At 47.4% G+C, this 18,499-nt stretch overlaps 1 protein-coding gene across 2 annotated transcripts in view; it reads right to left on the bottom strand.

Moving 5' to 3' along the window:
* Positions 1-4,679: 4,679 nt before the first annotated feature.
* Positions 4,680-18,499, bottom strand: part of LOC141055896 (uncharacterized) — a 37,633-nt gene continuing 23,813 nt past the window's right edge. The window contains exon 7 of one of the 2 annotated variants that reach the window (XM_073552604.1): positions 4,680-7,693. In XM_073552604.1, coding sequence (XP_073408705.1) covers positions 5,577-7,693 — 2,117 coding nt within the window. In that variant the 3' untranslated portion in view covers positions 4,680-5,576. The remainder of the gene's footprint in view (positions 7,694-18,499) is intronic. The other variant, XM_073552605.1, reaches the window with a different exon arrangement.

The raw sequence follows: 18,499 nt of genomic DNA, 5'->3' as shown, positions 1-18,499 counted from the left end.
ATCTTTATATAGCGCCAACATATTCCGCAGCGCTTTACAGTTTAACAGTTTCAAAACACAACAGTCATAAGTAACAACGTTAACAATACAGTAATTAAAGCAAAATAAGCCGCCCCTGCTCATGAGAGCTTACAATCTACAATGAGGTTGGGAAGATACAAAGTACAGGTGTGTATTTACAATAGTGTATTTACAGTGATGGTCCAGCCATCTTGAGGGAGTGAGGGATAGATGGAGATAGTGAATGGGCTACACACGCACACTTACACATAGAATGACTTTGATTAGTGAACGTGATAGGCTGCTCTGAACAAATGTGTTTTGAGGGAGCGCCTGAAAGTATGCAAATTGTGGATAATCCTAATTTCTTGGGGTAGAGCATTCCAGAGGATAGGAGCAGCACGGGAGAAGTCTTGGAGTCAGGAGTGGGAGGTACGGTATAGTGCAGAGGTTAGTCGAAAGTCGTTTGCAGAGCGCAGCGGTTGGTTATGCCGATGGACAGAAAGTTTACAGGGTGGATGTAGCAGAGCCGTGTGTGTACGAGGTGTACGGAGCAGCCTGTGTACGAGGTGTACGGAGCTGAGCCGTGTGTGTACGAGGTGTACGGAGCGGAGCCGTGTGTGTACGAGGTGTACGGAGAGGAGCTGTGTGTGTACGAGGTGTACGGAGCAGAGCCGCGTGTGAACGAGGTGTACGGAGCGGAGCCGTGTGTGTACGAGGTGTACAGAGCGGAGCCGTGTGTGTACGAGGTGTACAGAGCAGAGCCACATGTGTACGAGGTGTACGGAGCGGAGCCGTGTGTGTACGAGGTGTACGGAGCGGAGCCGTGTGTGTACAAGGTGTACAGAGCGGAGCCGTGTGTGTACGAGGTATATGGAGTGGAGCCACATGTGTACAAACTGTACGGAGCGGAGCCGTGTGTGTACGAGTTGTACGGAGCGGAGCCGCGTGTGTACGAGGTGTACGGAGCGGAGCCACATGGGTACAAGGTGTGTAGCCACGTGTGTACAAAGTGTATGGAGCGGAGCCACGTGTGTACGAGGTGTACGGAGTGGAGACATGTGTGTACGAGGTGTACGGAGCGGAGCCGTGTGTGTACGAGGTGTACGGAGCGGAGCCGCGTGTGTAGGAGGTGTACGAAGCAGAGCTGCGTGTGTATGAGGTGTACGGAGCGGAGCCGTGTGTGTATGAGGTGTATGGAGCAGGGCCATGTGTGTACGAGGTGTACGGAGCGGAGCCACATGTGTAGGAGGTGTACGAAGCAGAGCTGCGTGTGTACGAGGTGTACGGAGCTTAGCCGTGTGTGTACGACGTGGACGGAACCGCGTGTGTAGGAGGTGTACGGAGGGGACCCGAGGGTGTATGAGGTGTATGGAGTGGAGTCACGTGTGTACGAGATGTAGGGAGTGGAACCATGTGTGTACAGAGTGGAGGCACATGTGTAGGTGTACGGAGCGGAGCCCCGTGTGTAGGAGGTGTACGGAGCGGAGCCGTGTGTGTATGTACAGAGCAATGTGTGTACGGGGTGTATGGATCGAAGCTGTGTGTGTATGGAGCCGTGTGTGTGTACGGAGCGTAGCCATGTGTATAGTGCAGAGCCGTATGTGTTTGGAGCGGAGCCGTGTGTGCGTAAGGAGCAGAGCAGTGTGTACGGACCCCTCAGATATCTTATCCATATTCATTAAGTACATACTATAGAGGAAAATATCTGCCTAATCTCCAAAGCGCAGGAGGATGATATATCCCTGTACATACACAGTATAATGCTCCCTGAACTGTCCGTAGATCCTAGTTTTCTCTTCACTCCCTGAACTGTCCGTAGATCCTAGTTTGCTCTTCGCTCCCTGAACTGTCCGTAGATCCTAGTTTGCTCTTCATTCCTTGAACTGTCCGTAGATCCTAGTTTGCGCTTCGCTCCCTGAACTGTTTGTAGATCCTAGTTTGCTCTTCGCTCCCTGAACTGTCCGTAGATCCTAGTTTGCGCTTCGCTCCTTGAACTCTCTGTAGATCCTAGTTTGCGCTTCGCTCCCTGAACTGTTTGTAGATCCTAGTTTGCTCTTCGCTCCCTGAACTGTCCATAGATCCTAGTTTGCTCTTCGCTCCCTGAAATGTCCATAGATCCTAGTTTGCTCTTCGCTCCCTGAACTGTCCGTAGATCCTAGTTTGCTCTTTGCTTCCTGAACTGTCCGTAGATCTTAGTTTGCTCTTCGACCGGTCATCAACAGTAGAGGAGTTGGAAGAGGCAGTGAGTAAACTCCAGAATGAAGAAGTCCCAGGGTCCGATGGTTTCTCAGGAGAATCCTATAAAGAATATGGGTGATCTTGTTACCAGAATTATTGGGGTCTTTGAGGAGCTGCATCAGTAGGAAGATCGCCCACATCTATGAATGAAGCAATTATTGTCCAGGAAAAACCCTTGAACCCCCAGACTCGTTTCGTTCAATATCCCGACTCCCTGCAGATAATGAAATATTGGCCAAAGTCCTCACCAATAGGGAAATAAAATGATAGCGGAAGTGATCCATGAGGACAAACAGGATTTCTGCCGAACAGCTCTACGGCACCAACATCAGACGGTGATATCTTACTATACAGATGAGTAATAACGAGGCTGGAAATAGAGCAATAATGTCTGTGACGCTATGAAAGCTTCTGACAGCATCCAGTGGAATTATTTATGGGCGGCACGGTGGCTCAGTGGTTCTGGGTTCAAATCCCACCAAGGACAACATCTGCAAGGAGTTTGTATGTTCTCCCCGTGTTTGCGTGGGTTTCCTCCGGGTACTCCGGTTTCCTCCCACATTCCAAAGACATACTGATAGGGAATTTAGATTGTGAGCCCCATTGGGGACAGTGATGATAATGTGTGCAAACTGTAAAGCACTGTGGAATATGTTAGCGCTATATAAAAATAAAGATTATTATTAATTATTTATGGACGTATTGGGCAAAATTTGGTCACAAGTTTATAAATTGGGTCAATATTCTCTATGGGTCACCGTCCACTAGATTAAGAGCAAATGGTCAATTGTCAGGGCCATCTGAGTTGGGCAGGGGTACACGACAGGGGCGCCCACTCTCACCTCTCCTAGTTTCATTAGCAAAGAGCCGCTGGCATGTAAACTGAGAGATTCCAAGGACTTCATTGGTTTTACGTGTAATAACATCATAGAGGAGTTGAGTCTGTGTGCCGATGACGCTACTGTATCTGTGGCCCAATAATGACAGATATAAAGGAGTTTGGTCTGAGATGAGGCCTAAACAGCAATTGGGATAAGTCATCTATATTACCACGGACCCTTTCCCACATATGGAAACAATTGCACCAGCTCAGACACAAGAGGTGGAACGGATTAAAATCTCGGTGTTGTGGTCAGTTCTAATATTACAGACTATATAGCGTTAAACATTAACCCCTTACTGGAGAGATATTTACATACAAAATAAATGTGTGGTGTAAATTTCCTCTGTCTGTAATGGGTTGGGGGAATCTCATTAAAGTGATTTTGATGCTACAATTTTTGTATTTTCTCTCCCAATTCCCCATGTTGGATCCCTCCTCCCATATTCCAAAAGGTGCAGTCATTGTTCAGAGAACTGATATGGTGCAAGCGAAATGCAAGGATAAAACTGGCGTCACTTCAAAGGGACAAAACTGAGGGAGGTTTGGAGATTCCAGATCCATGGATCTATTTTATAGCTTCACAGATGCAACATTTTTATGGGTGCGGAAAAAAGAGAGAGTCTGGGCAAGAATGGTAGTCGTGTCCTTCAAGACAAAAAATGTGTGTCACCCATATAATAACTGGAGGTGGGCACTAGGTACACAGATAGAGGCCGACCTTAACAATGATGTACAAGGTGTGGGATGGGGGAAGAGACTGTTCGGGAATTGGAAATATTCTAATTTTACCCCATCATGGCAAAATCAACGACTGGTGGAGGTTGGGTATCAAAGGGAATTCAGACTTTAGATCAGTTAGTAGGAAATGGAACACTTAAAAACTTTAACAAACTACAAGAGTTTGGATTTCCTCACGGCCTCTTCTTTCAATACCTACAACTTAGGCATGCATATCTGACTGAGGTTAGCGCTGCAGCGCCGGATATACGGAATAAATATTTACTAGTCGCTCTCATATACACCTTATACATAGAGTCTATAGAATGCTGAGCTTTCTTTGTAGAATTGGGGTAGGTCCAAATACAGATTATCCAAGATTTGGAACTGGAGAAGTGCATTTGTTACACATGTTCTGGAGAGCAGGAGATTGGGCTCCTACATGAAAAACACATTATCTTTAATAAAAAGGTTATTTGGTGTGCAAATCCAAGCAGACCCCAAAATCTGCATATTGGGACATTTGGGAGAATCGGTCGACTTTGAATCCCCGATGGCTGTAGGTCTTCACAAACTTTGTATCAAGCTCACAAACTCATCTGGAGTACTCCTGAGAGATAACATATGGCAATTTCTAGCTTCAGGAACACTTGTGGTATAAGTCCAGGTTAAATGATATAAGGGACCAGTATACATGCAAACTAATTATTATATCTGAATGGCAGATATTCTAATGTATACACATCATAAAAAATAATATGAGTACAGATTTCTCTGGAGTGTGGTGAGGGGGTATCATTAGGTTGCATCAATGAAAAAAATTGAATCCTTTGAAGAAGATGACAACTTTATTGTATTTTATGAATAACAATAATGTATAATGATACCATGCACAATATCTTTGTTCTACTGATGTCTCTTTGGAAAAATTTTGTGTAAATTTTCTTGATAAAATTGATCAAAGTAAAAAAAAGTGTGTCTTATAGTCCAAGAAATACAGTAAGTTCTAAAGTAATTTCCCTTTCTCATTTAATTATACGACTGTCTGATATATGTTTTGTACAATTTGGCAATAACATATATTGTTTCTCTGCGTGTGAGTTTTTTTCATGGTCAACAAAATACGATTTTCCAGTCATTCTTTTTTCACATTGTAGGTATGGTAATGACTTCTCTTCTCTGTGTGAGCTTTTTGATGTTTAAAGGGGTTGTCCACTACTTGGACAACCCCTTCTCATTCCTAATGTATGGTCCTGTTAAAATAAAAACGCTTATATTAACCTTCCATGCCGGCACAGTTTCAGCACTTTTGTTTTGGGGACTCATCTAAGGTTGTTATGTCATGTGAGTCCTGCGTCCAATTAGTGCTGGCATCGCTGTTCTCATGTTCGGACAAGTTGAACAATAAGAGGAAATCATAGAGAAGTCGCATCCCTGGCTTCCTGTTGATGTTCAATATGTCCGAAGGCGGAGACAGTGAAGCCAGACCTGATTGTGTGATGTAAAAACCTCATATGAGACCCGGGAACGCGAGTGCAGACACTACAGGAACAGCATCGGCACGGAAGGCCAGTATAAGTTTTCTTTATTTTAAAAAAGCCAAACATGAGAAATGACAAGGGGTTGCCATAGTAGTGCACAACCCCTTTAAGAATATAAAATTTTCGGTTAAAACATTTTCAACAATTCTCTGATGTTTTTTAAGAGTTGATTTTCATTTAAAACATTTCCCACATTAAGAACATGAAAAAGGCTTCTCCCCTGTGTGAGTTATCTGATGTGTGATAAGCTTTGATTTATCTGTAAAACATTTCCCACATTCTGAACATGAAAAAGGCTTCTCCCCTGTGTGAGTTCTCTGATGCTTAACCAAATGTGATTTTTGTTTAAAACATTTCCCACATTCTGAACATGAAAAAGGCTTCTCCTCTGTGTGATTTCTCTGGTGACTAACCAAAACTGATTTTCGGTTAAAACATTTCCCACATTCTGCACATGAAAAAGGCTTCTCCCCTGTGTGGGTTCTCTGGTGATTAACCAAAGCTGATTTCTGGTAAAAACATTTCCCACATTCCGAACATGAAAAAGGCTTCTCCCCTGTGTGAGTTCTCTGGTGACTAACCAAATCTGATTTTCGGTTAAAACATTTCCCACATTTTGCACATGAAAATGGCTTCTCCCCTGTGTGGGTTCTCTGGTGATTAACCAAAGCTGATTTTCGGTTAAAACATTTCCCACATTCTGCACATGAAAAAGGCTTCTCCCCTGTGTGGGTTCTCTGGTGATTAATCAAATCTGATTTCTGGTTAAAACATTTCCCACATTCTGAACATGAAAAAGGCTTCTCCCCTGTGTGGATTCTATGGTGCTTAACCAAATCTGATTTTTGTTTAAAACATTTCCCACAATGTGAGCATGAAAAAGGCTTCTCCCCTGTGTGAGTTATCTGATGTGTGACAAGATTTGATTTATCTGTAAAACATTTCCCACATTCTGAACAGGAAAAAGAATTCTCCCCTGTGTGATTTCTCCGGTGCTTAACCAAATTTAATTTTTGTTTAAAACATTTCCCACATTCTGAACATGAAAAAGGTTTCTCCCCTGTGTGGGATCTCTGGTGCTTGAACAAACCTGATTTCTGGTTAAAATATTTCCCACATTCTGAACATGTAAAAGGCTTCTCCCCTGTGTGAATTCTCTGGTGCTTAACCAAATCTGATTTTTGGATAAAACAATTCCCACATTCTGAACAGGAAAACGGCTTCTCTCCTGTGTGAGTTCTTTGGTGTGTAACAAGATTCCCTATCTGTTTAAAACAGTTCCCACATTCTGAACAGGAAAAAGGCTTCTCCCCTGTGTGAGTTCTCCAGTGCTTAACCAAATCTGATATCTGGTTAAAACATTTTCCACATTCTGGACAGGAAAAAGGTTTCTCCCCTGTGTGAATTCTCTGGTGCTTAACCAAATCTGATTTCTGGTTAAAATATTTCCCACATTCTGAACATGAAAATGGCTTCTCCCCTGTGTGATTTCTCTGGTGACAAACCAAAGCTAACTTCTGGTAAAAACATTTCCCACATTCTGAACATGAAAAAGGCTTCTCCCCTGTATGATTTCTCTGGTGCCTAACCAAAGCTGATTTTCGGTTAAAACATTTCCCACATTCTGAACAAGAAAAAGGCTTCTCCCCTGTGTGGGTTCTCTGGTGCTTAACCAAATCTGATTTCTGGATAAAACATTTCCCACATTCTGAACAGGAAAACGGCTTCTCCCCTGTGTGAGTTCTTTGGTGTGTAACAAGATTCCCTTTCTGTTTAAAACAATTCCCACATTCTGAACAGGAAAAAGGCCTCTCCACTGTGTGATTTCTCTGGTGCTTAACCAAATCTGATTTCTGGTTAAAATATTTCCCACATTCGGAACATGAAAATGGCTTCTTCCTTGTGTGAATTATCTCGTGCTCAACCAAATCTGATTTTTGGTTAAAACATTTCTCACACTTGGAACAAGAAAATCTATTATCTGCTGTGTGAATTTGTTGATCTTTAAGAAAAGACTTTTCAAGGGGAAAACTATTTCCATATTCTAAATGTGATAATGGCTTCTTTGATTTAGGAGTAGTTAGTTTTTTAATGCTTATTTTGCAACTATGATTTTCCTTAGTAGTCGGTATTGAATCAGAAGACAGGACCTGTTTCAAAGGATCAGATGACAGATCTTTGCTGTGAAGAGATGATAGTATATCTGGAGTAATGGCAGGCACTTCAGTTGTATCCTGTGGGATCTTTAGATCATCTGATTTAAAAACTGAAGATGTCAGCTGTCCCTCTGATCTCCTGGTACAGTCATCTGCTAAGAATAAAACCAATTATTATTTTAGATTAAAATATCCTTGAATTTTATATTTTTTAATATTTCTGCTTAAACTGTCAGTAAAAATGGCAAGTTATGTAAAAAATTTGAATTGTTCACCAAGACAATAACAGTTCACAGTCTTAGAAAACCTCATAGCATGAACAAGAGGAACATGGTGTTCAACTATTGTTCATTCTGCCTCACAAATATGGAATAAGAAGCCACCAATGTTATGTAGGCAAAAATAATACCAAAAAAGTTCCACTCATCTTACAAAAAACAAATTCCCACTCAGGTCCACCACCTGTCAATGGAAAAACAGAGGTTTACACATTATTTGGTTCAAAGGCTCTTGAAAAGTAACATGGCTTCCATAAACCAATCCTCCAATATCTGCTCTCCAAAAGTAAAATTTCCCTCTTGCTTCTAAGCCTTGCAGTGTGCCCAAACTACACTCACTGGCCACTTTATTAGGTACACCATGCTAGTAAGGGGTTGGACCCCCTTTTGCCTTCAGAACTGCCTCAATTCTTCGTGGCAGAGATTCAACAAGGTGCTGGAAGCATTCCTCAGAGATTTTGGACCATATTGACATGATGGCATCACACAGTTGGCGCAGATTTGTCGGCTGCACATCCCTGATGCGAATCTCCCGTTCCACCACATCCCAAAGATGCTCTATTGGATTGAGATCTGGTGACTGAGGAGGCCATTTGAGTACAGTAAACTCATTGTCATGTTCAAGAAACCAATCTGAGATGATTCGAGCTTTATGACATGGCGCATTATCCTGCTGAAAGTAGCCATCAGATGTTGGGTACATTGTGGTCATAAAGGGATGGACATGGTCAGCAACAATACTCAGGTAGGCTGTGGCGTTGCAACGATGCTCAATTGGTACCAAGGGGCCCAAAGAGTGCCCAGAAAAAATTCCCCACACCATGACACCACCACCACCAGCCTGAACCGTTGATACAAGGCAGGATGGATCCATGCTTTCATGTTGTTTATGCCAAATTCTGACCCTACCATCCGAATGTCGCAGCAGAAATCGAGACTCATCAGACCAGGCAACGTTTTTCCAATCTTCTACTGTCCAATTTCGATGAGCTTGTGCAAATTGTAGCCTCAGTTTCCTGTTCTTAGCTGAGAGGAGTGGTACCCAGTGTGGTCTTCTGCTGCTGTAGCCCATCTGCCTCAAAGTTCGACGCACTGTGCGTTCAGAGATGCTCTTCTGCCTACCTTGGTTGTAACGGGTGGCAATTTGAGTCACTGTTGCCTTTCTATCAGCTCGAACCAGTCTGCCCATTCTCCTCTGACCTCTGGCATCAACATGGCATTTCCGGCCACAGAACTGCCGCTCACTGGATTTTTTTTCTTTTTCGGACCATTCTCTGTAAACCCTAGAGATGGTTGTGCGTGAAAATCCCAGTAGATCAGCAGTTTCTGAAATTCTCAGACCAGCCCTTCTGGCACCAACAATCATGCCACGTTCAAAGGCACTCAAATCACCTTTCTTCCCCATACTGATGCTCGGTTTGAACTGCAGGAGATTGTCTTGACCATGTCTACATGCCTAAATGCACTGAGTTGCCGCCATGTGATTGGCTGATTAGAAATTAAGTCTTAACACACAGTTGGACAGGTGTACCTAATAAAGTGGCCAGTGAGTGTACATTTAGCATCCATGTATTTGGCATTGCTGTAATAAGAAGAACCCACCTAGTTTGCTGTGTGTCTCCTGCAGCACAATCTGGGCACTATGTGCTGGGTAATAAAATGGCATATTTGCAATTTTTACTCTCCAACATCCACTGCGTGTTAATTACCGGGAAGTGCCACGGGTCTCCGATCCAAAGTCACAGGGGCTGCCAGCCCCTCTGCCGGCTCCGGAATGCTGCGATCATGTTTGATCGCAGTGCTCTGGGGGTTAAGGTGCCAGGATGGTCCAAGACCGCTCCTGGCACTTAGTACCTGGTGTCGGCTGTGAGAATCAGTTGACACCCGTCCGTGATCAGCCACGATCTCCCATTGAGTGCGGTTGATCGCCTGTGACGTACTATTCCATCCATGGGAATTAAATCCAAGGGAACATGGGTGGAATAGTACGTCCACTGGCAGAAAGAGGTTATAGTATCCAATTTTAAATTAACCAATAATATCACATACAAGGAACAAATACCGCCACACCATGACCATTTCACATATTACCACCACATAGTGATCAAATACTACAATACTGATCATAATAAAAAAAACACAATACTAATATTACCATAAGTGACAATGTACACGGGAGATCTGTACTTCGTGTAACTTGTCTGTGAACAGGTAATACATTATAACCAAGGAGCTCTGTATATAGAGTATAGTGTACAGGTAATAGTGATCACCGGTGACATTATATACAGGAGCTCTGTATATAGTATATAGTGTAAGAAACCAGAGAACTGTGGGAGTTTACATAATAGTAATAAATACTCTTTATTGATACATACAAAACAAATAAAAATTTGCATAGCAAATACAGACAATGTGTAAAAGTGACACCAAAAATCAACCCGGGTGTGCGGTGCCGGCAAAATACAGTCAATAGCTCAAAAATAGTGCCCCAAGTATAATCCTCCTCCTTACATTCTTTGGTGGAGTGGTTTTGTGCACTTAAAGGGTGGGCATACACCCGGTGCAAAATACTATGAGTCTGGTGGATGTGATGTTAATAGTATATAGTGTGCAGGTAATGCAGGGATCACCAGTGATATTATACACAGGAGCTCTGCATAAAGTATATAGTGTACAGGTAATAAAGTGATCACCAGTGACATTATACATAGGAGCTCTGCATATAGTGTATAGTGTACAGGTAATACAGGGATCACCAGTGACATTATACACAAGAGATCTGTATATAGTGTCATTGTGAAGGTAACACAGTGATCACCAGTGACACCATACCCAGAAGCTCTTTATATAGTTTCAGTGTACAGGTAATACAGTGATCACCAGTGCAATTATACACAGGAGCTCTGTATACAGTGTCAGTGTACAGGTAATATGGGGATCACCAATGACATTATACACAGGAGCTATTTATACAGTGTCAGTATACAGGTCATACAGTGATCACTGGTGACATTGTACACAGGAGCTCTGTATATAATACACAATGTATACTGTGCATGTATATGTAATACAATGACATCTCTAGGTAAAGTCCTCCATCTTCGCTTTTCATCTTCATCCAGCACAGATCACCATCACTTCTTCCAGACAGGACTTGTGTCTGCAGAAAATAACACCATTAAATAAAGCACCTCTGGCAGAGCACATTACTTAATTTTGTTCCCAACTTCTACACTACAGCAGATGAACAAAAAAAGGCGTAATAGTGTCGCTTTGTACAGTAACAGGACCACCCACTGAAAACAGTATCCTCCAAAAATAAAATACATCACTGCATGAGATCCCATCCTGCCCACATATGAGCTCCCATCCTTCCCCCATACGAGCTCCCATCCTGCCCCCATGAGCTCCCACCTGCCCCTATATGAGCACCCATCCTGCAACAATTTGAACTCCCATCCTGCCCACATATGAGCTACCATTCTGCCCTCATATGAGATCCCATCCTGGCACCATATGAGCTTCCATCCTCCCCCATATGAGCTCCCATCCTGCCCCCATATGAGCTCCCATCCTGACCCCATATGAGCTCCCATCCTGACACCATATGATCTCCAATCCTGACCCCATATGAGCTCCCATCCTGCTTCCATATGAGCTCCCATCCTGCCCTCATATGAGCTTCCATCCTGTTCCATATGAGCTCCCATCCTGCCTCCATATGAGCTCCCATCCTTCCCTCATGAGCTCCCATCCTGCTCCCATGAGCTCCCATCCTGACCCCATATGAGCTATCATCCTGCCCCATATGAGCTCCCATCCTGCCCCATATGAGCACCCATCTTGCCCCATATTTGAGCTCCCATCCTGACCCCATATGAGCTCCCATCCTGACCCCATATGAGCTCCCATCCTGACCCCATATGAGCACCCATCCTGCCCCATATGAGCTCCCATCCTGCCCACATATGAGCTCCCATCCTGCCCCATATGATCTTCCATCCTGCCCACATATGAGCACCCATCCTGCCCACATATGAGCTCCCATCCTGACCCCATATGAGCTCCCATCCTGACCCCATATGAGCTCCCATCCTGTTCCATATGAGCTCCCATCCTGCCTCCATATGAACTCCCATCCTGCCCTCATGAGCTCCCATCCTGCTCCCATGAGCTCCCATCCTGCCCCATATGAGCTTCCATCCTGCCCCATGATTCCATCCTTCCCCATATGAGCTCCCATCCTGCCCCATGAGCACCCATCCTGCCCACATATGAGCTCCCATCCAGCCCCATGAGCTCCCATTCTGCCCCATATTTGAGCTCCCATCCTGACCCCATATGAGCTCCCATCCTGACCCCATATGAGCACCCATCCTGCCCCATATGAGCTCCCATCCTGACCCCATATGAGCTCCCATCCTGACACCATACGAGCTCCCATCCTGACCCCATATGAGCTCCCATCCTGACCCCATATGAGCACCCATCCTGCCCCATATGAGCACCCATCCTGCCCCATATGAGCTCCCATCCTGACCCCATATGAGCTCCCATTCTGCCCCATATTTGAGCTCCCATCCTGACCCCATATGAGCACCCATCCTGCCCCATATGAGCACCCATCCTGCCCCATATGAGCTCCCATCCAGCCCCATGAGCTCCCATTCTGCCCCATATTTGAGCTCCCATCCTGACCCCATATGAGCTCCCATCCTGACCCCATATGAGCACCCATCCTGCCCCATATGAGCACCCATCCTGCCCCATATGAGCTCCCATCCTGACCCCATATGAGCTCCCATCCTGACACCATACGAGCTCCCATCCTGACCCCATATGAGCTCCCATCCTGACCCCATAAGAGCTCCCATCTTGCCCACATTTGAGCTCCCATCCTGACCCCATATGAGCTCCCATCCTGACCCCATATGAGCTCCCATCCTGCCCACATTTGAGCTTCCATCCTCCCCCATATGAGCTCCCATCCTGCCCCCATATGAGCTCCCATCCTGACCCCATATGAGCTCCCATCCTGACACCATATGATCTCCAATCCTGACCCCATATGAGCTCCCATCCTGCTTCCATATGAGCTCCCATCCTGCCCTCATATGAGCTTCCATCCTGTTCCATATGAGCTCCCATCCTGCCTCCATATGAGCTCCCATCCTTCCCTCATGAGCTCCCATCCTGCTCCCATGAGCTCCCATCCTGACCCCATATGAGCTCTCATCCTGCCCCATATGAGCTCCCATCCTGCCCCATATGAGCACCCATCTTGCCCCATATTTGAGCTCCCATCCTGACCCCATATGAGCTCCCATCCTGACCCCATATGAGCTCCCATCCTGACCCCATATGAGCACCCATCCTGCCCCATATGAGCTCCCATCCTTCCCACATATGAGCTCCCATCCTGCCCCATATGATCTTCCATCCTGCCCACATATGAGCACCCATCCTGCCCACATATGAGCTCCCATCCTGACCCCATATGAGCTCCCATCCTGACCCCATATGAGCTCCCATCCTGTTCCATATGAGCTCCCATCCTGCCTCCATATGAACTCCCATCCTGCCCTCATGAGCTCCCATCCTGCTCCCATGAGCTCCCATCCTGCCCCATATGAGCTTCCATCCTGCCCCATGATTCCATCCTTCCCCATATGAGCTCCCATCCTGCCCCATGAGCACCCATCCTGCCCACATATGAGCTCCCATCCAGCCCCATGAGCTCCCATTCTGCCCCATATTTGAGCTCCCATCCTGACCCCATATGAGCTCCCATCCTGACCCCATATGAGCACCCATCCTGCCCCATATGAGCTCCCATCCTGACCCCATATGAGCTCCCATCCTGACACCATACGAGCTCCCATCCTGACCCCATATGAGCTCCCATCCTGACCCCATATGAGCTCCCATCCTGACACCATACGAGCTCCCATCCTGACCCCATATGAGCTCCCATCCTGACCCCATAAGAGCTCCCATCTTGCCCACATTTGAGCTCCCATCCTGACCCCATATGAGCTCCCATCCTGACCCCATATGAGCTCCCATCCTGCCCACATTTGAGCTCCCATCCTGACTCCATATGAGCTCCTATCCTGACCCCATATGAGCTACCATCCTGACCCCATATGAGCTCCCATCCTGACCCCATATGAGCTCCCATCCTGACACCATAAGAGCTCCCGTCTTGCCCTCATATGAGCTCCCATCCTGCCCCCATATGAGCTCAAATCCTGCCCTATATGAGCTCCCATCCTGCCCACATTTGAGCTCCCACTCTGACCCCATATGAGCTCCCATCCTGCCCATATATGAGCTCCCATCCTGTTTCTTTCAGTACTATGAGAAAGTAAAAAAAAAAACTCCTATCCTGGCCACGGCCCAGCATTGCCCTCTCCCTCATTTATCTGAGGTGCGGATGCACTTATACGTCACAGTGACGTCATAAGCCGGCGATGTGGACGCTGATGTCAACTGCTGGCCTGTGACTGTCTGGTAGCTGGTAATTATTGCTGTGCAGAAAGCCGGTGGCTTTCTGTACCGCAATATATTGCAACTGAATGTGCGTCTTCAGATGCACATCAAGTTGAAAATTGCAGGCCAGGAAGCTGGATTGCGGTACCGCTTCATGATGCCTGCTATTTTTAACAAGCAGTGTCACTGAACTGGTGAGAGAACCCTGAATACCACCACTGCAGCCAGTGTCTTATATTTAACCTTCTCACCTGTATCTTGCTTCTCTGTTGTTTTATGTCTCTCTTCTTACTTCTTCCATCTTTTCTCTCTCCCTCTCTTTTATATTTCCTTCTGCCTCATTCTGTCTGGTTGTCTGTGGCTCCACCCCCACCATTTAGCCATGCTCCTCCATGGCTTTTCACTATCTGAGAGCTGTGTCGCTGCTGGAGTGGCGCAATCAGATGCTCAGCTCCTGGCTCTACTGCTGTGTGCAGGCGCAGGGGGGTGAATATTGTCACAGCTTGTGACTGTGCATCCTTCTACTGCAGCCGGCAACTCTGCACGGCTGAACGTACCACCTGCCCTCTGATCCACACTATGCAGAGTGTGAAGGAGCAGAGAATGAGTGCGCATGTCCGTGCTGATACCTGGCATTCCAGCATGCTGGCTTAGTACCAGGTGAGCAGAAGCAAAAAGTGAAGGGCCTGCTCCAGGCACCTCTTTGATCACCAGATCCCATATGCCAGTAAGGGCAGTAATGCCCTAATGGCGGCCCTGGGCATGACAATTAGAGGTCTCCAGCAGACCTCTATCGTTGTCAGTGCCGGATATCTATGCTATGGTGTCCTGTCGGCGCTCATAGCAAGTGAGCATTTCTGCTACACACAGGCGATCTGATCATCAGTGTGTAGCAGAGGCGATCAGACAACTGCAGCTTCTAGTCTACCTTGGAGACTATTGAAGCAAGTAAAAAGTAAAAAAAAAAATGTTTTTAAAATATACAAATAAAAGTTCAAATCACCCCCATTTTCCCCATTCATAATAAAACAACAATAATAACTAGATGTGTATTTCCTGAAGGAAGTACAGATACTGCTTTGAAATGGTGCCCCGGCTGCCCCTTTAAGAGAAACTTGCCTGCTGCCCCTGCAAGACTTTCAACTCAGGATCCGTTTTAACTGTGGGTGCCTCTCAGGGGTCACTTTGGCCTGTGGGGCCTTCAGGGTCCGATTTGGTGGGCGGGGTCCCTCAGGGTCCAATTTTGTGGGCGGGCCCCTCAGGGTCCGATTTGGTGGTCGGGGCCCCTCAGGGTCCGATTTGGTGGCTGGTGCCCCTCAGGGTCTGATTTGGTGGGCGGGGCCCCTCAGGGTCTGATTTGGTGGGCGGGGCCCCTCAGGGTCTGATTTGGTGGGCGGGGCCACTCTGGGTCTGATTTGGTGGGCGGGGCCACTCTGGGTTCGATTTGGTGGCCAGGGCCCCTCAGGGTCCGATTTTGTGGCCGGAGCCCCTCAGGGTCCGTTTTGGTGGGTGGGGCCCCTCAGGGTCCGATTTTGTGGCCGGGGCCCCTCAGGGTTCAATTTGGTGGCCGGGGCCCCTCAGGGTCTGATTTGATGGGTGGGTCCCCTCTGGGTCTGATTTGGTGGGCGGGGCCACTCTGGGTCCGATTTGGAGGGCGGGGCCCCTCAGGGTCCGATTTGGTGGGCGGGGCCCCTCATGGTCCGACTTGGTGGGCGGGGCCACTCTGGGTCTAATTTGGTGGCTGGGGCCCTTCAGGGTCCAATTTGGTGGGCAGGGCCACTCTGAGTCTGATCTGGTGGGCGGGGCCACTCTGGTCCAATTTGGTGGCCGGGGCCCCTCAGGGTCAGATTTGGTGGGAGGGGCCCCTCAGGGTCCGATTTGGTGGGCGGGGCCACTCTGGGTCCGATTTGGTGGGCGGGGCCACTCTGGGTCCGATTTGGAGGCCAGGGTGGCTCAGCCTCTGATTTGTAGGCCAGGGTCGATCAGCCTCCGATTTGGAGCTTGGGGTCACTCAGCTTTCGATTTGGCGCACCGGCCCTTTAAGACTCATTTTGGTGCGCGGTCCTTTAAGAATCACTTAGGTGCGTCGGCCGTTTAAGAGCCAGTTTGGCGCACTGGGCTTCTAAATCCACTTTGGCGCAGATTCTCTCTCAGGGGCATGCGTCATGTGATGAAGCTAGATTTGCATTTGTGCTCTGGGTTTCGCTTTAAGAGCTGATATTATCTGCCAGAAACTCTGTCCTGGAGGGGTCATGAAAAGTTTGCAGGTGTTGGCATAGTAACTGGGTGTGCCTGCGCATATCAATGAGCTTAACTTAACTGCCATTTGAATCGCCTCAGGGCATGTTTTGACTGTGGCAACATTTTCCCATTGAAATGCATTGAGGAAATTGTTTTTTCAAGCGCAAAGTGTGCAAAAACTACAAATCCGATCGACACGAAAATTACTTAGCACACCTCTCGTGGACGCTGGCTTCGAAACGACACCTCAACGGAGTCTGTGCGTGTAGCGGTTCGGGCTGCATTAATTGCGGAAAATCAACTGAATAATAATAATAAGTAGCAGAAGAAGAATAAGTTAGCAGCGTTCGGATTACAAGATAGTGCTTTTTTCAAGCACTATAATAAGAAGAACTAGATGTGTATTTCCTGAAGGAAGTACAGATAGTGCTTTGAAATGGTGCCCGGGCTGCCCCTTTAAGAGAGACTTGCCTGCTTTCCCTGCAAGACTTTCAACTCAGGATCCGTTTTAACTGTGGGTGCCTCTCAGGGGCCACTTTGGCCTCAGGGTCTGATTTGGCAGGTGGGGCCCCTCAGGATCCGATTCGGTGGCCTGGGCTTCTCAGGACTTGAATTGGTGGCCAGGATCCCTCAGAGTCCGATTTTGTGGGTGGGGCCTCTCAGGGTCTGATTTTGTGGGTGGGGCCCCTCAGGGTCCTATTTTGTGGCCGGGGCCCTTCAGGGTCCAATTTGGTGGGCGGGGCCCCTCAGGGTCCGATTTGGTGGGCGGGGCCCCTCAGGGTCTGATTTGGTGGGCAGGGCCCCTCATGGTCCAATTTGGTGGGCGGGGCCACTCTGGGTCCGATTTGGTGGGCGGGGCCCCTCAGGGTCTGATTTGGTGGGCGGGGCCCCTCATGGTCCGATTTGGTGGGCAGGGTCCCTCAGGGGTCGATTTGGTGGGCGGGGTCCCTCAGGGTTCGATTTAGTGGGGGGGCCCCTCAGGGTCCGATTTGGTGGGCGGGGCCACTCTGGGTCTAATTTGGTGGGCGGGGCCCTTCAGGGTCTGATTTGGTGGGCGGGGACACTCTGTGTCTGATTTGGTGGGCGGGGCCCCTCAGGGTCCAATTTGGTGGGCGGGGCCACTTTAGGTCCGATGTTGTGGGCGGGTCACTCTGGGTCCGATTTGGAGGCCGGAGTGGCTCAGCCTCCGATTTGAAGCCTGGGGTCACTCAGCTTTCGATTTGGCGCGCCGGCCCTTTAAGACTCATTTTGGTGTGCCGGCCCTTTAAGAATCGCTTAGGGGCGTCGGCCGTTTAAGAGCTAGTTTTGCTCACTGGGCTTCACTATCAATCCACTTTGGCGCACATTCTCTCTCAGGGGCATGCATCATGTGATGAAGCTAGATTTGCATTTGTGCTGTGGGTTTCGCTTTAAGGCTGTGTGCACACGATGCGGATATATAGCGGTTCCACAGCGGATTTTTCTGCGCAGAAACGCTGCATATCCACATTGTGATGTACAGTAGCCTTAAAATCAATGAAAAATAAACCGCTGTGCAGACGCTGCGGATTTTTCCGCGCAGCTTTCCTGCGGTACAAAATCCGTAGCATGTTACTTCTTTTGTGCGGTTTTCCACCTCCCCTGTGTCCAAATCCGCAGGGGTGAAACCGCACAAAAACCGCAAGAAAAATAGAAGAAATCCGCAGGAAAAATGCAGGTCATTTGACCTACGGATTTCTTCCATTCTGCGCGGAAAAATTCGCAGGGCTAAAAACTCTGTCTGCACTCAGCCTAAGAGCTGATATTATCTGCCAGAAACTCTGTCCTGGGGGGGTCATGTGACGTTCGTAGGCGTTGGCATAGTAACTGGCTGTGCCTGCGCATATCAATGAGCTTAACTGCCATTTGAATCGCCTCAGGGCATGTTTTCCCTGTGGCAAAATTTTCCCATTGAAATGCATTGAGACA

The sequence above is a fragment of the Dendrobates tinctorius genome, unplaced genomic scaffold (assembly GCF_039654945.1).
Source record: "Dendrobates tinctorius isolate UK_male_01 unplaced genomic scaffold, ASM3965494v1 ptg000192l, whole genome shotgun sequence".
Taxonomy (NCBI): domain Eukaryota; kingdom Metazoa; phylum Chordata; class Amphibia; order Anura; family Dendrobatidae; genus Dendrobates; species Dendrobates tinctorius.
The sequence above is the reverse complement of the archived record's forward strand: the minus strand, read 5'-3'. Positions and strand labels throughout refer to the sequence as shown.